This window comes from Macaca thibetana, chromosome 1 (genome assembly GCF_024542745.1).
Source record: "Macaca thibetana thibetana isolate TM-01 chromosome 1, ASM2454274v1, whole genome shotgun sequence".
Classification (NCBI taxonomy): domain Eukaryota; kingdom Metazoa; phylum Chordata; class Mammalia; order Primates; family Cercopithecidae; genus Macaca; species Macaca thibetana.
In genome coordinates, this window is record NC_065578.1 from 89,207,495 (window position 1) to 89,228,677 (window position 21,183).

Below are 21,183 nucleotides of genomic sequence, written 5' to 3' on the forward strand. Positions count from 1 at the left end.
TTGGCAGATTGTCAAATTTTTATAACCAGAGATAATTCCCCAAATTTTGACTCCTACAGACACAATGAAGCAGTTTGTGATATAGATTATTGGGAGTGCAAAAGGATCTCTCTGTGTCACAAATAACCTACATCTAAGTAGACTTCAGTTTGTGTCCTTATTGAAAGCCAAAATGTTGTAAATGTTTTGTAATTTTTAATAATAGAGATAGATTCAAAAACGTTTGAATAGTTTGTGAACTTTAGCAAATGACCTTTTCCAAGACTAGGGCTGGGCTTAAATAATGACAGACAAATCCTTTCTTCTTCATAAAATAGAAAAGCTGCTAAGAAGCAGATTTTTAAGCTAAGTTTTACTAAACTCAATTCATGTTTAGAATCTGACTCAGATAGCTTTCTATCTGGTCTCACGTTGAACTGCCCAGCCCTAATCAAGTGTGAACAAAAGTAGAACTGTGCAAACCAGTATGGTATAAATGAATTTTAGTTGATAAATGTCATCTGATAATTTGTCTTTTGAATTGTCTAACATTAGTAAGCTTACTTTTGTTTTTTCCCTCACTGTGCAACTTTTCCAGGTTTGGACCTTATGAGTCTTACGACTCCAGGTCTTCTCTGGGTGGGCGAGATCTGTACAGATCTGGCTATGGTTTTAATGAACCCGAACAAAGCCGCTTCGGAGGTAGTTATGGTGGTCGATTTGAGAGCTCCTACCGGAATAGCCTTGACTCTTTCGGAGGTAGAAACCAGGGCGGGTCTAGCTGGGAAGCACCTTACTCCCGTTCAAAATTGAGGCCTGGGTTTATGGAGGACAGAGGAAGAGAGAATTACTCTTCCTACAGCAGTTTTTCTTCACCCCATATGAAGCCTGCACCTGTAGGCTCTCGGGGGAGAGGAACGCCTGCTTATCCTGAAAGTACGTTTGGAAGCAGAAACTATGATGCTTTTGGAGGACCATCAACAGGCAGAGGCCGAGGCCGAGGAGTAAGTACAACAGAATCTTTTCAGATTCTTTTCACTAGTCACTCTTTTAAACCCTTTCAAGACCATCGCTTTCAACTAGAATAAACACTGTTCATCCCAGTGTATTTTGAAGCAAAAGCTGAGTCATAAACATAATTTTTAGGTTGACTGTAAAAGTTTTTCCAGCACCTCAGAAAATAAGTGGCAGTTTGAGATGATCATAAAGTTGTGCCAAATCTCCCTTTATTAAAAAGGTGAGGCTGTTAGGTTTGGTCTAAAAGGGGTTAAAAGGAGTTGCATTTTTCCTTGTAAACACTAGCAGTTTTGCTGGTGGAATAGTTTGTGGATTATTGTGAAAGGTCACTGAACCCTTTTTGAGTTTTTGAGTAGGTTAAAGGTGCAATGTATGATAAAATGTTTATACTTTGTTGCTAAACTCTAGCAAGTAGAATTTCTTCAAAGCTCCATGTTTCACATTAAACACAAGAGACTAAAAGTTGATGGTAGATCAGGATAGCTTAGCCATGTTTATGTGGTGAAGAAGTTGATGTGTATAATAGATTGTACAATGATTTGTGGTCAGTGTAATTTTGCTAACTCACTCTTACAATATGTCCAATTGCTGGTTGTTTAATTTTCCCTCGTGTTACTAGTTTTACTCTTGAGAAATAATTTTCACCTGTACAGATACGTTTATGATTTCTTCTTAGGAAGTAATATTTTGTAAATTATTGCTTAAATGAGTAAATATACTAGTCTACAATTGTTTAACGTTAGGGTGCATAGTGTAAACATTATGCTTTATGTTCTTAGGTCACTTGATTGACATGAAATTTTACCTAGTAAGTGTGTGTAGATTGTGGGCTTGTTATATAGTCTGATCATTTAAAGAGTGTTGTGTTTTTGTTATAATGTAAGAATCCTTTTAAGTCAGCTGCTCTTAATATTTTCTTTGCAGAGGAAAGTATTTCTAGTAAAAAATGTAGTAGGATATATACACGTTTTTGACTGGTTATTAACCTTTGCTGTGTCAGGGTAGCTTGTTACACTTGTGTAGAAATTTTGCATTTTTAACAGTTACTCTTTACTTATGTAAAAATGCATTGCACCTTTAATGTGTAATTAAGGAAGATTTTCCTGATATGACTTTTTAAATTACCTGGAAACACAACTAGGTTAGCTAGGCATTCCTAAGCATAGTATACAAATGTAAGCAACTGATACATTACAGTCCCACTATACTTCATGATCGTAGGTTAATTGAAAATAGTTGGGATGACAGACTTTGGGTTTTGAATTGAAAATCCATTCTAGTTTGGAAATTTGGAAAACACTTAATATTTTCCATGCTGTATATTATTTTAGGCAAAGTATGTTTTCTTAATGAGGCTTCAAAAGTAAATTTCGTTTTCATAATAGTAAAGCAAGTATTCTTGTACTTTGTATTTACCATTCTAGTCTGAATGGACTTTTCTTTCTTTCCTTCTGTTAGTGAAGTAGATGAGCCAATAGGACCTACATTTTAAATCTTCACTTGTACAATTTCCCTTGGGTCCTTCTCTTCAGATTACTCCTCCATCTTTATCTTCTAAAAGTAAGATTAGCAGAATAAATTTCTGTGGACATGTGGCCTCTTGGTGTAGATTTGGATAATGACAAGAGAAGAGGAAGGGACACAAAGAGTCGTTTGGTTGCATGACTCTTCATCTGTAAACTTTTGTTTCTTGGGCTTCGGGGTCAGAAAATGTTTCTCTAGGTAAGAATGTGAATGGAACGTCAGATGCAATTCTTTATCTGAAGTGTGTCTTGGAAGTTGATGCATGGTTATGCTTTAACTCTCCTATTTCATACTAATGTTCCATCTCGCCTTCTCATTCCCTTTTTCAACAGGGAGAATACTAAATGATTTCTGGATCTTTTTTACTTCAAACTACAAATATGGTCTTCTTTGTGTATCTTAGTTTTAAGCCAGGTTTTAGTAAAATAAAGATTTCTTTTAGGGTCTTTTCATGGGAAAACATCCATTAGGAACTCTGAAGAGGAGTTGTCAGAGAGTTGTACAAGTGGTAACATTTGGACAGGCACATATGTTGTCTATAATCTCAAGTAATTTTGAAATGTAAAAATAAAAACATAGGTAGCAAATATTCATTATTTGTTCTACTGGAAATAAAAATACTAATTCAATGGATTTGAGTTTATGTAATAATTTACAGAGTTTTTCAATGTGTTTTTTCAGAATGGACATGTAAAATTTAGTTACATTCCAGGGAATTTTCAGGTGAAAATTAGTAGATAGTTAACGTGAAAATTTTATATGAATTCATAGTTTTTCTTGGACAATATGCTAATACTTATTGATTTCACAAATTTACAGCATATGGGTGATTTTGGAAGCATTCATAGACCTGGAATTGTTGTTGACTATCAAAACAAATCCACCAATGTGACAGTTGCTGCTGCAAGAGGAATAAAGAGAAAAATGATGCAGCCGTTTAATAAGCCCAGTGGAACCTTTATCAAGAAACCCAAACTAGCAAAACCTATGGAGAAGATAAGCCTCAACAAATCACCCAGTAAGTAAGAAAACATAATTGCTATGATTCAGGATACTTTTTATTTTTTTTAATTCCATACTTTTAGGTAATTTTTTCATGTTTATATACCAAAACTACTTAACAATTGCGATTGTAGAAATTAGATCTGTAAATTCCCTATTGCAGTTAATAATTGGTCATGAATACCCAAAGATACTTTAAAAATGTACATACCCTGGTCCATTCCTTTTTCCTGAATCCTGTGTGGTTGTGTATCAAACCCTCTACAGCTGAGGAAACAGGCATAGGATAGATAAATAATTTGCTGCCTAGGTCAAACAACCAGTAAATGGTAATGCCAGGATATATTCCAGAGCAAGTAATGCTCTAGAAATCCTGTTCTTAAACCTCCCTATGATTGTAACAGAAATTTGCTTTGTATTCATTTTTCCCTTTTATTTTAAAATAACTTTTTTCCCTGATTATAACATTATAGACATTTTATTATGTAATATTTGAAAAAACTGAAATTGCAATGTTAGATTCTTTCCTCAACATATCTTTTCTATAATATAAAATTTGAGAAAAGTTTAAAAATTGTACTGAAATTACTTTCTCATCATGCCTTATTGTTTAATAAGAAACAATATTCTGGAATTTCTGGAATTCCTGAAATTCTGGAAACCTGATACTAAGCAGAGTATGTGTTGTGGGGATACCTTTAACAATGTGTCAGTTGATAGACTGTTATGTATCAAATCTGAAATTTTATTAGATGTTACTATAATAGAAAATTCAGTTGATTCTCTTGGGACCTATTTCAAAGATGTATTTTGCGTGTATAGTTAAATATTGCAAAAGTTTAATAAAGAAACTGATTTGCCATTAAAGCAGATAATATGTATCCCTCCCCCATACCCTCTTTTTTATATAACAAAACTTGAGAATAGTGTTGTATAGCTAAGAATGAAACTCAGATTCTTTAATTAAATTATGGCTTCTCTGTCAGGTGTAAAATGGGCATTTAAAAAGATGATTGCTGAATTTTCCTCAATACAAGGTCTTGCTATGCTGTAGTATAGACTATGTGACTTTATAGAAAATTAGTAGGGAAGGAACCCTATTCTGTCACTTGGCTAGAAGTACAACATGTCATAGTTTTAGCATATGAAAGGAAGATTAAATTACTTATTTGAGGTAATATATAAATAAGTAGATTTTTCAAAGGCCATCTAAAAGGATAAGCAGTGCATAAAAGGAAAAATTTAAGGGCAAATCGTTAATTTTTTTTTTTTTTAAGTATAAAGTTAAATGTATTACAAGAAGGAACCTGCTCACAATGAGATACCACTCCATACCCACTAGGATAGTCATAATAATAAAAGGAAAATAACAAGTGTTGACAAGGATATGGGGAAATTGGAACCTTCACACATTACTGATGGGAATGTAAAGCAGTGAAGCCACTGTGGGAAGCAGATTGGTGCTTCCTGAAACAATTAAACATAGACTGTCCATATGATTCAGCAATTCTACTTCTAGGTGTTCTTCTACTCCAAAGAATTTAAAATAGTATTCAAACAAAAATTTATTTATTTATATATTTTTATTTTTGAGACAGGATCTCACTCTGTTGCCCGGGCTGGAGTGCAGTGGCGCAGTCTTGGCTCGCTGCAACCTCTGCCCCTGGGTTCAAGCAATTCTCATTCCTCAGCCTCCTGAGTAACTAGGACTACAGATGTGCACCACCACGCCCAGTTAATTGTTGCATCTTGAGTAGAGATGGTTTTGCCATGTTGTCCAGGCTGGTCTCGAACTCCTGGCTTCAAGTGATCCATCTGCCTCAGCCTCCCAAAGTGCTAAGATTACAGGCATGAGCCACTGTGCCTGGCCCAAACAAAAATTTATATATGAATGTTTATAGTAGCATTATTCATAGTAGTCAAAAGGTAGAAACTATTGAAATACACATCAACAGATGAATGGTTTTAAAAATGTGGAATATTCATATAATGGAATATTATTAAACCATAAAAAAGAAGGAAGTACTTACTAATACATGGCACAACGTGGGTGAGCTGTGAAAACATGCTAAATAAAAGTCAGACCAAAAAGGCAACAGACAGGATGATTCTAGGTATATGAAGTACCTAGAGTAGGCAAATCCGTAGATCAGAAAGCAGATTAGTAGTTACCAGGGCCTTAGGGTAGGGTTGAAATGGGGAGTGACTGCTTTATGGGTTGATGAAAAGTTCTGTAACTAGATAGTGGAGATGGTTGCATAACTTTGTGAATGTACTTAATGCCATTGAATTGCACATTTTAAAATGGTTAAACTAGTAAATCTTATGTTTTCTGTATTTTATCACAATAGAGAATTTTTTTTTGAGACGGAGTCTCGCTCTGTCCCCCAGGTTGGAGTGCAGTGGCCAGATCCCAGCTCACTGCAAGCTCCGCCTCCCAGGTTTACGCCATTCTCCTGCCTCAGCCTCCCGAGTAGCTGGGACTACAGGCGCCCGCCACCTCACTGTGCTAGTTTTTTGTATTTTTTAGTAGAGATGGGGTTTCACCGTGTTAGCCAGGATGGTCTCGATCTCCTGACCTCGTGATCCACCCGTCTCGGCCTCCCAAAGTGCTGAGATTACAGGCTTGAGCCACTGCGCCCGGCCTACAATAGACAATTTTTTTAAAAAAGAGAACAAATGTGCTTTTATTTTGGAGATTATAAATTTTAAGAAACTTTCCGAGAGCTCCTACAATATGAATATGAGTTCTTGCATCCAGGTCTCTGCAGTGTTTATTGGACTTCCATTTTCATGCTGGGGCAGGTTGCTTTAGTGTTTCCCAAAGTATATGGTGCCCAAGATAATTTTAGGTGATAAGGATATTATTGCTTAGAATAAGGATAGGACAAATGAGCAGATTTAAAGAAAAATATGTAGCAAATAATCACATAGATGACAAGCAGATATGATGGAATTTGTGATGATGGTATTCAAATGAATGAAGTTAATTTAGTGAAGTTTAAGAAATACTGGATAATCTCAAACTCCGATTTTTTCAGTGAGTTCAATTTTAGATTACAATCACTAAGTAAACCTCATAAGTATATACTTTATGAACTGATGATTGGAAAGAGAGAATGGAAAAATGAATTTTAGCTTTTACTTTTTTGTGTGATATCCTAGCAAAAACTGATCCTAAAAATGAAGAGGAAGAAAAGCGACGAATTGAGGCTCGGAGAGAGAAACAAAGGCGCAGAAGAGAAAAAAACAGTGAGAAATACGGAGATGGATACAGGTTTGTGCTTAGATCAGAAAATTAGGCTCATTAAAAAATGATTACCTAGAAAAGGCAAACACATCAATTGTAATGTGAAAAAGTTCTTAAGATTCAAATGAAAAGGCTTGTTCAAAGATATGGAGGAATGCTTTTGATTTTTGATATTTATATGTAATCACTACTTAGAAAACATAAGAAAAAAGGCATTCTATTTATAATGGCAATCCAGAAATATAAAATATCCAGAAATAACAGCATTCTTAAAAAGACATACTTGTCATTGAGGTTTGACTATATGGAGACAGTGATTTTCATGGGCAGGAACTAAATATTACAAATATGTAAGTTCTTTCCAATCCAGATCCCAAAGGAAGTTCTGAAGAAGAGTAAATGGGTAGGTACTGACTTTTTTTTTTCTTTTTTTTGAGACGGAGTCTTGCTCTGTGGCCCAGGCTGGAGTGCAGTGGCTGGATCTCAGCTCACTGCAAGCTCCGCCTCCTGGGTTTATGCCATTTTCCTGCCTCAACCTCCTGAGTAGCTGGGACTACAGGCGCCCACCACCACGCCTGGCTAGTGTTTTGTATTTTTTAGTAGAGATGGGGTTTCACCGTGTTAGTCAGGATGGTCTCGATCTCCTGACCTCGTGATCCGCCCGTCTCGGCCTCCCAAAGTGCTGGAATTACAGGCTTGAGCCACCGTGCCCAGCCGGTACTGACTTTTATAGATAATCATTCATTAAAAAGCTGTAATAGTTAAAAATACATGGTAATACACAAAACTAATTACTATATCAGAATTATTAGCCTGTGAGCAGATTGTCAGGAAGAATGTAATATTTAATAAAGAGGATATTAGAAATAAGAGGGGAATTGATTGAACAATGAAATAATAACAAAAATAAGTTTAGAGCTTCCTCATATGACACCTGGAATGAATGTAGTTAAAAAGAAAATGAAATTACAGAAAAACAAAATGTTCTGCAAGGAGATTTTTTTCCCAGGCTTAAAAGTTATAGAATAAATTACAAAGGAAATGATGAGCAGATTTGGCTAAATAAAAACTTAAAATTTGAAAGGAAAGCAAACAGACTCGGAAAATATAAACATGAGAAATGATTAATGTCCAAATTAGATTGAAACATTACCCAAATTATTTTAAAAAGTAAGAAAACTAAAATGTTTAATATTTAATATGATAAGGAAACAGCAGCTAGTAATAATTTTAAGGAAATTGTTTTAACAGTAATTTAAACTAAAAATTTAAATAACAGTATGCCATTTTATTACTAAGGAGAAATTTGATTTGCTGATTAAGGAATGATCAAAGGACACTTACAGTTTCTTGGTGACATTATAATATTATAACTACTAGAAAGCAATTTAGCAGTTTTTAAAAAAATGTCTTAATTTTTCTTAAAGCCTTGAGCCCTGAAGTTTGAGGCCAGCCTAGGCAACATGGCAAGACCTCATCTCTAAACAAAACAAAACAATCCATAAAAAGAAGAGTGGTTCTAGTTTTAAGAACTACTGCTATTTTTAGTCCTTGTGAGTTCTCTGTCCCACTCATTATCTCTTGTGATTCCTTCTTTTGGTAGAAGCAACAGTCATAGTTATATTTTGGTGTAGAAATGAATTTAAATTATCAGCCTCTTGGAGTGTAAAAATCATTTTACATTATAAGATGCAATTTTTTAAATTTAATTGCCCTATGAATATTTTTCTCATTAAAAATTTCGGCTCTGAATTACGTTCATGTTAACATAATCTGGATTATGTTAATGTTAATATAATATATAAAATTGTGATTTGGAGAAAATGAAAGAACTGAACTTTCATTTAGCTGTGTTCTCTGTAACTCTAAATATAAATCTGATGATATAACCAAAAGAATGTCAACTCATAAATTATCATTGTAGGATATAATTTCTTTAAAGTAGTCTAGATTATTTTCACTTATCAGAGCAGTTTTACTTTGAGTTATGAGGATTCGAGATTGAGTAAATCACTATTCTTGTGATAGGTTCCCTTGGATATTTGAATGCTTTCAACATAATAAAGAGCATGGAAAGGTTTATACCTACCCTTAAGGGAACCTAGGGAGAAAGAGATGGATGTGTGAGAGATGTACATAAATAATAGTGTATGACGAAGGATACCAGAAGAGAAGTACAATGTAGTCTCATGAGAAATAACTTCTAAATAAGAGTGTAGGAGGCCAAGCGTGCTAGCTCATGCCTGTAATTCCAGCACTTTGGGAGGCCAAGGTGGGTGGATAGCTTGAGCCTAGGAGTTCAAGACCAGCTTGGGCAACATGGTGAAACCTTATTTCTACAAAAAATACAAAAATTAGCCAGGTGTGGTGGCATGTGGCTGTGGTCCCAGCCACTTGGGAGGCTGAGGTGGGAGGATAGCTTGAGCTTGGGAGGTGGAGGTTGCAGTGAGTTGAGTTCGCACCACTGCACTCTATGGCCTGGGCAACAGAGCAAGACTCTGTCTCGAAAAATAAGTAAATAAGGGTGCAGGGAAATCAGGGGAGGTGACCATGATGGACGTGGTATTTGAATTGATCTGGGAATGGTAGGGTTACAGGAGGAGTTGTGAGAGGCAGCCCAGGTAGAGGCCATGGCTTGCCATCAAAGCAAATAAATAGGAATGTGTTATTGTTATTTAGAAAATTGAAAGCAGTGTAGATTGAAGTGACTCTAATGGGATGAAAGGTATAATCTAATTTAAACATTTAATGGAGACATGCTGTGCCAGATATTATTAAAGGTATTGGTGAGTAAGCCAAAAAGGAGAGATTAGGAAATTTCCTGGATGGCAGCAAAAACATTTTTGTCTTTGTTTTTTGAGCTTACAGAGCTAATGAAGCCCTTTGAGCAGTAATGTGCTCTTACCTGCTATCGGAAGTAACAATAATTAATTGAGTAATTGTGTGTTAGGAAATGTTCTAAGGGCTTTGTATGCATTAATTTTTAAAAATCCTCAGACACCTCTGTGAGCGTTCTCATCTCAATGTAAGAAAGCCAAGGCCTAGAGAAGTCAAGTAACTTGCCCAAGATCACAAAATGGAATTAGGATATGAACTCGGCAGTTGGCTCCAGAGCTCATACTCTCAACCAGGAAAATAAATCTAGTAGCATTGCAAAGAATTAATTGGAAAATGGAGACTGGAGACAGAAACCAGTTACGTGACTGCTAGCATAATTCAAGGAAAAGAAAATAACATAAGATAGAAACAGTTATGCTGGGCACAGTGGCTCACACCTGTAATCCCAGCACTTTGGGAGGCCGAGGCAGGCGGATCACCTGAGGTCAGGAGTTCAAGACCAGCCTGGCCAAGGTGGCAAAAACCCCATCTCTACTAAAACAGCCAGGTATGGTGGTGCATGCCTGTAGTCCCAGGTACTTGGGAGGCTGATGTGGGAGAACCGCTTGAACCCAGGAAGTGGAGGTTGCAGTGAGCTTAGATTGCACCACTGCACTCCAGTCTGGGCAACAGAGCGAGGCTCCATCTCAAACAAACAAACAAACAAAAAAAGAAACAATTAGGTGGGACTGTTCATTATGGAGTGGCTCTTGAGCTTACAGATGCATGCATTTGTCCAGTCCAGGCCTATTAATTATCCTGAAGTGAAGTAGTCTTTAGAAGGCAAGACTTTTATCACCCAAGAATTCCATAGGAGTGAGTTATGATTGTCTGGTGGTGTGCCACTTTGCTTTGTTGATATGATACTACCATTGGTTTAGAAGCTTGAGGATGGAACAACATGTAAAATAAGTTGCAGAACTTTGGAACTCGATACTTCTTGAGGTTTGCTTTGGCTTTTTAATTGGTCCAGGCTTGAAGTGGATAACTTATAGATCCACTGGTTCCATTTTTCCTACTCGGAAGCTCCAAAGTGGGCCAGAAATGCAAAGTGGTGTATGGGTGCGGTCCAAATAAGTACTTAAAGAAATAGTTTTTTTAGATTTAAGCTAAGTTTAATTCAGTCATAAAATGGAAGAAAGGAAATCATTTATGTTGGTAAAATTAGTTTTAATGGTATATTCTTATGAACTCTTTATAAGTGAATAAAGTAATATTTAAAGGAAAACTTTTTTTTCTCTTACAGAATGGCATTTACGTGTTCATTTTGTAAATTTCGAACGTTTGAAGAAAAAGATATTGAACTGCATCTGGAAAGTTCTTCACATCAGGAAACATTAGATCATATACAGAAACAAACTAAATTTGATAAAGTAGTTATGGAGTTTTTGCATGTAAGTAGCTGTTTTTGAAGTGAGAAGCATTTTATTGATATGAATTTCTTAAGATTTCATTTTTCACTTTCCCCATCTCTTGCATTTATGTTTCTAAAATTTTAATTTACTATTTAAAGAAAGAGTTGCTTTAAAATTAACCCAGAATTACTTGTGAATTCCTCTATAATAGAATTTGTATTTGTTATTTCAGAAATGATTACATTTTTCACAGTTGTTTCTGGGGGAGGTGTCCTTTAACAACTTTATTGATGTAGAGTCAGCTATCATCCGTTAACTGGAGTTGTGCTGGTTACATTCATTCATTATTTCAGTTGAGTCCTATAACAACTCATTTTTATCATGAAAGATTATGCTCAGAGCAGTTAAATGTTCAGTGCCAATGCCAGGAATTCAGAAGTACCGTAGGGGTTTGGCAAAGGGAAAGACGGTTGGGAATGTTAAGGAATGCTTAAAGAAGGGGCTTGAGCTAGACTGCTAATTGTACATAAAATTAATTTGGACAGAAGAGATGGAATTATTAGAAAGTTAAAAATACAGTGATCATCAAGTATACATGTGTAACACACCTGCACGTTGTGCACATGTACCCTAGGACTTAAAGTATAATTAAAAAAAAAAAAGTCAAGAAACAATAGGTGCTGGAGAGGCCGTGGAGAAACAGTAACACTTTCACACTGTTGGTGGGAATGTAAATTAGTTAAATGATTGTGGAAGACAGCATGGAGATTCCTCAAGGATCTAGAATCAGAAATACCATTTGACAGAGCAATCTCATTACTGAGTATATACCCAAAGGAATATAAATCATTCTACTATAAAGACATATGCACACATATGTCTATTAGAGCACTATTTACAATAGCAAACTAATGGAATCAACCCAAATGTCCATCACTGATAAACTGGATAAAGAAAATGTGTTACATATACACCAGGGAATATTATGCAGTCACAAAAAGGAATGAGATTATGTTCTTTGCAGGGACATGGATGAAGCTGGAAGCCATCATCCTCAGCAAACTAACATACGAACATAAAACCAAACACCGCATCTTCTCACTCGTAAGTGGGAGTCAAACAATGAGAACACATGGACACAGGCAGTGGAACAACACACCCCGGGCCTGTTGTGGGGTTGGAGGAAAGGAGAGGGAATTTATAGGACTAGTCAATAGGGTTAACAAACCGCCATGGCACATGTATACTTATGTAACAAACCTGCACATTTTGCACATTCATCCTGCAACTAAAAGTAAAATAAAAATAAAATAAAATAAAATAAAATAAAAACACTGGCTAAAAACAACAACAAAAAAATACAGTGATCAGGCTGGGCGTAGTGGCTCACACCTGTAATCCCAGCACTTTGGGAGGCTGAGGCGGGTGGATCACGAGGTCAGGGGTTTGAGACCAGCCTGAAAAACATGGTGAAACCCCGTCTTTACTAAAAATACAAAAATTAGCCAGACGTGGTGGCACGTGCCTATAATCCCAGCTACTCAGGAGGCTGAGGCAGGAAAGTCCCTTAAACCCGGGAGGCAGAGGTTGCAGTGAGCAGAGATCGTGCCACTGCACTCCAGCCTGGGCGACAGAGTGACACTCCATCTAAAAAAAAAAAAAAAGTGAACATTCATACCACCGTAATCCTCATAGAACTAACTGTGACCCTTTATTTTCTTCTGTAATTTATTTCCTTAATGAGTTTCTGTGTGTCCTTTATAACTTAAATACCCACCTACTCTGGAAGACCTCTTAAATATTCTAGCTCCCTTTGATCCCTTTCTCTATATGCTTAAAATATACTTTGAAAAGTGAATACTTTTTGTAGGTTCCTAATATTTTATGATTATCTTTTCAACTAAATTGTAAACTCCTTGAGAAAAGATATTAATTCTTATATAGCAGATATTGTATCTTCCATAGGATGAACATGGTGCTAAGCATTATATTGAGTACTCATTGAAAACTATTTGGATTCTTTCTGTTTTGTTTTCTAGGAGTGTATGGTGAATAAATTCAAGAAAACATCTATTCGTAAGCAACAGACAAATAATCAAACAGAAGTAGTTAAAATAATTGAAAAAGATGTTATGGAAGGTAAGTATTTAAAACAAATTATTTTAAAATTCTACATGTATTTTTACCTGTTTAAATGTAAATGATAGCCACTAGAGTGATATAGTACAGTCATATATACAGTAGCTCTGAGTGAGTTACCAGAAATGAACTTCTTTGTCTTCCTGTTCTCATGCTTACAAATTTATCATTACCTGCCATTACTTTCTTCACTTCAGTTTGAGAGGAAAAGTTACCTTTTCCTCTGGATGAAAGATACTTCTCTCTGTTCTCTGTTTCTGTTATTCCTTCTCCCAAAATTCAAGTTATGAACTCTTCTGTTTTTTAGTCTTTCCTTCTCTTTTGATTCCATCTCTGGAGTCTGTAAATATGCTTTTACTTAAAAAAACAAAACAAAACAAAAACGAAAACTAACCAAACAAAAAACAGCCAACAAAAGGAATAAAAAAAGGAAAGAAAAATAGACACTAGTTCTCCTAAGTAACCTATCTTCTTTTTCATTTTAAATAACCAAATAACCATGCTTCTTTAAGCATAATCCACACTAGTCTCTGCTTCTTCGTCTCCCATGTATTACATTAAACACATTAAACAACTTTCGACTACTCTTAGTCTACTGAAACTGCTGTAACAGAAGTTATCAACACCAACTCCTCTAGGTTCTTTTGAATCATTATCTTCCATAACGTTTTTTACTAACTACATTATTCATGAATCATTTTTCTTGCTTTGTTTCTGTGGCACTTCACTGGCCTAATGTTTTCGTTATCCTTTTGTCATTTTTTAGTCTTTGTGCTTTCTCTGGCAGTCTTTTAGAATTTGATGTTTCTCAGTACCTTGTCATTAGCTCCATTACCATCTCCTTTTATATTCCTTCCTAATAAATTCACTTACTTACAGAGCTTAAGTTAGTATCTAGATGTTCGTTACTTATACATCTATATTTCTAGCACAGATCTTTCTTCTGAACTCAGTCTTACACATCTGCCTACTGACATCTCTCTACAGTAGTCACACAAAATCAACATATCCAAAAAATTTATCATCTCTTTGAGCATATCCTACCTTACATAGAAAGCAAAACAAAACCTCACAGTTTTTTCCTTCATTTATCTTGAAAAGGGCCTGCACCATCTACCAAAGCCGGAAGTAGAGAGTTATACGAGGTACTTTTTCCTTACTGTATCTCAAGTACTGATCAATTGAGAACGTCAATTCTATCTTTTAAATATTTATCAAATCTGTTTCTTTACGTCTCCTTTAAATACTGTATTTGTTCAAATCCTTGTCTGTTGTCTTGACAATTGTAGTATTTCTGAAGTAGTTTCCTTACTTCCAGTTTTTTTTTTTTTTTTTTTTTTTTGAGACGGAGTCTTGCTCTGTCGCCCAAGCTGGAGTGCAGTGGCGCGATCCTGGCTCACTGCAAGCTCCGCCTCCTGGGTTCACGCCATTCTCCTGCCCCAGCCTCCCGAGTAGCTGGGACTACAGGCGCCCGCCACTGCGCCCGGCTCATTTTTTGTATTTTTAGTAGAGACGGGGTTTCACCGTGGTCTCGATCTCCTGACCTTGTGATCCGCCCGCCTCGGCCTCCCAAAGTGCTGGGATTACAGGCGTGAGCCACCGCGCCCGGCCCCAGTTTTTCTTATCTATGATTTTACCACATGATTTCATTGTTTCAGGAACTTTCAGTGGCCTCTCATCCTCTCCAGGATCAAGTTCAAATTCCTAGGCATGGCATATAAATTATGGCCGGGAGGCAGGAGAATGGCGAGAACCCGGGAGGCGGAGCTTGCAGTGAGCTGAGATCCGGCCACTGCACTTCAGCCTGGGCGGCAGAGCGAGACTCCGTCTCAAAAAAAAAACAAAAAACAAAGCTCTTTATTATTTAGGCCCTTTTTTTCTATTTTCATCTTTAGTCTCTTCTTCTCTGTTCCAGTCGTACTAACTTGCAGAAAGTACCATTTTCTTTCACCCTTCCCTTGCATATGTTTATACCTTCATCTGTAATAAACCCTAGTCACCATTTGCAAGATCCAGAATATCTTTGTTCCTTATGAATCCAGTTTTGACATCATTTCCCCTTTTCTTACTCATCCACATTCATAATCATGGAAATTCTTATTTTACTAGAAAATCAACATTTGTTTTCCTTTATATTATAGTTTTGGGAGGGTGAATGTACCGGCCTCAGAGCATGGTTGTTTAACCTGATTAGGAACTATAATGTAATTATACCTTAATAATTTTAATTAGTTAGCGATATATTAAATCTACATACGTAGATTTATGAGATGTGGTAGAAATACTCAACATAAACCTGTTCACTCTGATCTTTATTTTGGAAGAAGGGGTATGGAAACTAAGTAGTAAAAACTTCATTGGTCAGAAATAATACATGAGTCATTTCTTTCATAATTGGATGTCTTTTGTAGGTGTTACTGCAGATGATCACATGATGAAAGTAGAGACAGTTCATTGCAGCGCTTGCAGTGTGTATATCCCTGCCTTACATAGTTCAGTTCAGCAGCACTTAAAGTCTCCTGATCATATCAAAGGGAAGCAGGTAAAATTTTGATCTGTCTTAATAAAGTTGCTGGATTATCCATCAATGTTTTATTGTTCTTTGGCCATAGCTTCACACCTATCTGCAATTTTATCAATTTATCAATCTCATATGGAAATAACTGTGATTATATTGAGAGAGGCAGTATATAGTGGTTAAGAGTGAGCTCTAGAGTAAGATTCCTGGAGTTGTTCAATCTATAACATGTGTTAAGCAAGCAAGTTAGCCTTTCTTTGTCTAAGTTTCCTTATCTGTAAAATGAGAGTAGATGATCATTCTACTCTTACCTCATTTTTTTAAAGAATTAGATTAACTAAAATGTATAAGGCAATTAAAATAGTGTCTGGTAATGGTAAGCATTCAGGAAATTGTAGCTTTTATTGAACTTTTAACTTTTTAAAAAGTCAGTACGAAACAGTTTTGTGAGAGAGTGTGTGTGTGTGTGTGTGTGTGTGTTTTAGAATAAAAAAGTAAAGATTTGATTATTACTGATAAATTTTTCTGATGGTTGGGAAAAATACATTTAAAAACAGCATTACCAGCTAGCATCATTGTTACATTTTTTAGTAGAATATCCCTGAAAAATTTACTGTCTTTTTGGTTAGCATGTTTCTGCTTCTCTATTGGCGTGGCTGGTTTTATTTAGTCAGATTTACTTCAGGCAATACAAATGTTTATATTGTGGAAAATCGGTTTGTTTGAAAAGCATATTTAAAGATTCAAATATTAAAGCCTTAAGTTTTAAGTAGAACATACTCAGTGTTAAACTTGTATTTTGTATTAAAGTGAACCTCATTTAATTCAGATTTCTTCAAGCATTTTTGAACACATACAATCTTTTCTTAATCTACGTCTTTTTCTTCTCTTGATATTCCCTTGACACCATTTTGGCAATTAGACATTCTATATTGTTACCTTTCTTCCTTTGTATAATAGTCTTGAAATAACTACAGCCTAAAGGAAGACTAGATACTCTTGTAGTATGAAAAATTATTCTTCATTTTTTGATAGCATGAAAATTAATAGTTGGGGCCTGGGGAGGCAGATGGGGAGTGGAAAGAAGAGAAGGCAGCTATCTAGTAGAATCTAGACTTGTAGATTTGTGGGACTGAGTGTTTTCTGTTGAAGCTGATTGGCTTGAATCTTCAGTGTTTTAATTCATAGATTTAGATTGTGGTTATAGTAGGTACTGTTGCTCTATAGTTTGTAAGAAGATAAGTCATTCAAATCTAAGGGTTTGAGCATTAAATGCTGTTTTAATTATGGAAATATTTTTCATAGCATGATTTTCAAGAACCCTCAGTGTGTTCTGTTTTTTATAGGCTTATAAGGAACAAATAAAAAGAGAGAGTGTCTTGACTGCTACAAGCATTTTAAATAATCCAATAGTGAAGGCGCGATATGAACGTTTTGTTAAGGTAAGATATTAGGGCAAAAACCTTTTCGATAATATTGTGGTATTGCAGTAATTAACTGGTGACATAGTAACCTTTTGTGATACTTGAATATAGTATAACATATTAAGAAGAATTTTACTCAGTATCTTGTATATAGGTAAAACATCTTTTTTCCTTATTGTTGGGTTGGTCAAGATGGGAGCAGTGATTCCTCTGATCATCTTTGTAGCTCTGAATCAATTGAGAAATACACAAGAATTAGATAGAAAATCAAAATGTCAGCTTTATTCTTGATTTAAGAAAAAATTGACTTGGAGAATATATCTTAGTTATGTAGTTGCTGTGAACTTTTAATATTTCACTTCTGAATTAGGTAGACTTAGATCCTCCCAGCTTCTGTTACCAGCCCAGATGGAGAGCAACAGGCTTCTCCTAGTTTACCACATGGCGTAGAACAGACTAGGATGTACCTTTTCTGTCACTAGGAAGACCCAAAAGAGGGGACCCAGAAGGGATTGTATTGTGTACACCTAGTTTTTTCTTCCAAGCATACTAATTGCATATGTCATTCCTTTTCTTTGGATAAAAGTTGGAGGGTAGCAGGAAGGTCAGATATGTTGCTCCAGAAGAAGGAATCTCATGGAATTTGGAGGGCAGGAGAAGAGAGGTTTGCTTCTAATGTTAGGAAACTCAGATGTGAACTCTTTACTCCTCAGAGTTTTTGCCATATGTTATGGCTTGAATCCATCTTTACATAAAATTTATTATAAACACTATACAAATAAGAGCTTACTATGATTCAGGAGATTAATAGAAATCAATTTTAGAGGTTAGTCTTTTAGTTTTGTTCTGTTTTTACTTATAATACCCAGACTGGTCTGACAGAAGTTATTTTTCAGTCTTTACAAAATAATACCTACCTTAAAATCATTATTCTACACTGAAGAGAGCAGTTGTGTTGAAGATGTACAAGTGTGTTATTTGCATTAGTAAGTATAGATTAAAGAAGTTTTGTTTATTTTGTCTATTGTGACTGTTAACAGCTACTCTGAAGAAAACCTGATACATATTTAATGACCATTAAATTGTCCCTCTACCAGTTCTTTCCAAGCGAAATAATATCAGTTCTTTCAGCTTGTTCCTTAGGGACCTATTTTCTAATTTGTTAATTTAATATTTGTTAATATTTGTCACCGTTTACTACATTCTTGACACTGCTTTAAAAAAATGAATGCAGCCCTCAATTGAAATCCAATTTTATGGGAGGTATGGCATCAAAAAGAAGCATCATAGCTAAAGAAGGACAGATTAGATTTTTATTTTTGCATTGTCACAAACTTCTGAGAAGTCAATGGTTTCTATTGATATGTGAAGATAATTTTTAATAAGGGAAGAATGCAAAATTAGAATTTCTATATAGTGTTTTCAGGTTACACATAGAATTTCTATATAGTGTTTTCAAGTTACACAATTGAGTCACTTCATGGAATGGGAGATGTCACTGGTGGGAGTATCCTGCTCATGCACGTATTATAGAGAACGCACCTGAACTGAGAACTCCTCTAGAACTTTGTTACTCAGAATGTGATCTGTGGATCAGCAGTATTGGTATCACTTGGGAGCTCATTAGAAATGCAGAATTTCAGGTCATACCCGGGACTACTGAAGAAGAATCTTCATTTTAATGAGATTCCTGTTGATTTATATGCATGTGAAAATTCAGGAAGCACGGGGGTCACATTACTCACTGATGGCCCTTTATTCGGCATGCCTGTCTGCTCTGTTCCCTGTTGTCGTTCCCCAGAACATCTTCTGCTCATGGTCAGCTCTGGTCATGGCTTAAAACTCCTCCACTGTCAAGTACTCTCTGTCTGACAAAATGCCCTTGTAAATCTTTGTCCCTTAGAGACACAGCAGAGAAGACAGAAAAAAACAAAATAAAACAAAACAAGTTTGTCCCCATCGAGATGATCAGTTCATCAATTTCTCCTAATTGTCCAACTGTATCATCTTGTTCTGCCTTCAGTCCTTGCTGTGGGCATTGATAATCACCCTTTCAGTAGGGAATGGTGCTGTTCTAAAATTCCTTATTCCTTCTAGCTCTATGGTTAGCTTTAATGTTTGTCTTTCTAAAAAATGTGGAATCGCGCGTGCCAGTCCTGTGTTTCCCAGATTTTTACGCAATTCACAATAATTTTACTTATTAACTACCAGTGTAATGTGTTTCCTATAGTGACTTTTCCAACCTTTAATAACTTCACATCTCAGATTTCATACTTGCTCTCTTTGTTTTCCATATTCTTTTTCTTATATATGGGTTTATATTTTAACACAATCTCTTTGTGTTGCCCAGGCCAGAATGCATGGTGTGATAATAGCTCACTGCAGCCTTGAACTCCTGGGTTTAAAGCCATTCTCCCACCTCAGCCTCTTTAGTAGCTGGGATTACAGGCACATGCCACCACCTTCAGCTACTTCCCATATTCTTACTCTCCTACATTAGGGAGATTGAGACCATTAGATGTAAATTCAGTAAGTGTTCGCATTTCTGTCTTAGATATATCTTTCCTTCGCCTTTATTATCTGTGAGGAAAAATCATTGCCTTTCATATGTGTCCTAATTTCATCACTATTTCTTCCCTTACTTGCATCTGATTTTTTTCCTGTTTTTTTTTTTTTTTTTTCTGATCTTCCTCAAATAGACATGCTTATGAGTTCCCTAAACTAAAAATGACTTAACTTTTCCTAGACTTTGGCCCACCCTATTTTATCATCTTTTCTCTTCCCAGAATACTTGAAATGGTAGTTTACTTTGCACGTGCTCTTTGCTTCCTCTCTATTAGTCACTCTTTAAACTAGTAGTTCTCAACCAGAGGAATGTGTTCAGTTACCCGTGAGGCTAAGATAAATGAAAAGCTGCCTAAGCCCTTTTTTTAGGCTTTCTGAATTAGGGTTTCCCAAACCTCACTGATAAATACCTCCTAAAATGCTTCTCTTACTTTGAGACAGAGCCTCACTCTGTTGCCCAGGCTGGAGTACAGTGGTGCGATCTTGGCTCACTGCAAACTCCACCTCCCAGGTTCAAACGATTCACCTGCCTCAGCCTCCTGAGTAGCTGGGTCTGCGGGCGTGTACTACCATGCCAAGCTCATTTTTGCCCTGAAATGCTTCTTAAATGTGCAAGTTACCAAGCTTCTCCTGGAAATTTTGATTTAGGCGGTCTGAGATTGATCCAGGAATTGGTGTTTTCAGCAGGAGCTCCAGTACAGACTCAATGAAAATCTCAGGGTGTTGGAACCAGGGCCTGTGGTTTTTGACAGCTTCACAGGAAATTTTAAAGATACATTCTTGGACAACTGCTGCTGTCTTTTTTTTTTTTTTTTTTTTTTTTTTTGAGACGGAGTCTCGCTCTGTCGCCCAGACTGGAGTGCAGTGGCGCGATCTCGGCTCACTGCAAGCTCCGCCTCCCGGGTTCCCGCCATTCTCCTGCCTCAGCCTCCGGAGTAGCTGGGACTACAGGCGCCCGCCACCACGCCCGGCTAATTTCTTTTTGTATTTTTAGTAGAGACGGGATTTCACCGTGTTAGCCAGGATGGTCTCAATCTCCTGACCTCGTGATCCGCCCGCCTCGGCCTCCCAAAGTGCTGGGATTACAGGCTTGAGCCACCGCGCCCGGCCAACTGCTGCTGTCTTAACTGTCACATCATACTTTTGAAACTGCTCTGCCTAAGATTACTAATGATGTCATTATCAAATCTAGTGACCTTTAAAAAATTATAACATACTATTTTAAATGTATGAAAATAAGGGGATAGTACAATAAATCCTCAAGAACCTCCATTCTGTAATGATGATCAACTCTAGTGACCTTTTTCAATTGCTTTCTGCTTTTTTATACATATCATTTGACACTGTTGATCTATCACTTATTCTTGAAACTCTTTTATCAGGTAGTCTTTTACTGTCCTGGGTTTTCTCCTGCACCAAGTGTTCTTTCACTTCTTTTTTTTCTTTTTTTTTTGAGATGGAGTCTTGCTGTGTCGCCCAGGCTGGAGTGAAGTGGCACGATCTTGGCTCACTGCAAGCTTTGCCCCCTGGGTT

The 21,183-nt window shown here is 36.3% G+C and overlaps 1 protein-coding gene across 4 annotated transcripts in view; it reads left to right on the plus strand.

Moving 5' to 3' along the window:
* Positions 1-21,183, plus strand: part of ZNF326 (zinc finger protein 326) — a 41,904-nt gene that overhangs the window by 12,895 nt on the left and 7,826 nt on the right. For 2 of the 4 annotated variants that reach the window (XM_050806556.1, XM_050806565.1), the window contains 7 exons: positions 578-983; positions 3,340-3,538; positions 6,688-6,799; positions 10,896-11,043; positions 13,044-13,143; positions 15,555-15,685; positions 17,008-17,103. In XM_050806556.1, coding sequence (XP_050662513.1) covers positions 578-983; positions 3,340-3,538; positions 6,688-6,799; positions 10,896-11,043; positions 13,044-13,143; positions 15,555-15,685; positions 17,008-17,103 — 1,192 coding nt within the window. The remainder of the gene's footprint in view (positions 1-577; positions 984-3,339; positions 3,539-6,687; positions 6,800-10,895; positions 11,044-13,043; positions 13,144-15,554; positions 15,686-17,007; positions 17,104-21,183) is intronic. The other 2 variants (XM_050806574.1, XM_050806582.1) reach the window with 1 other exon arrangement.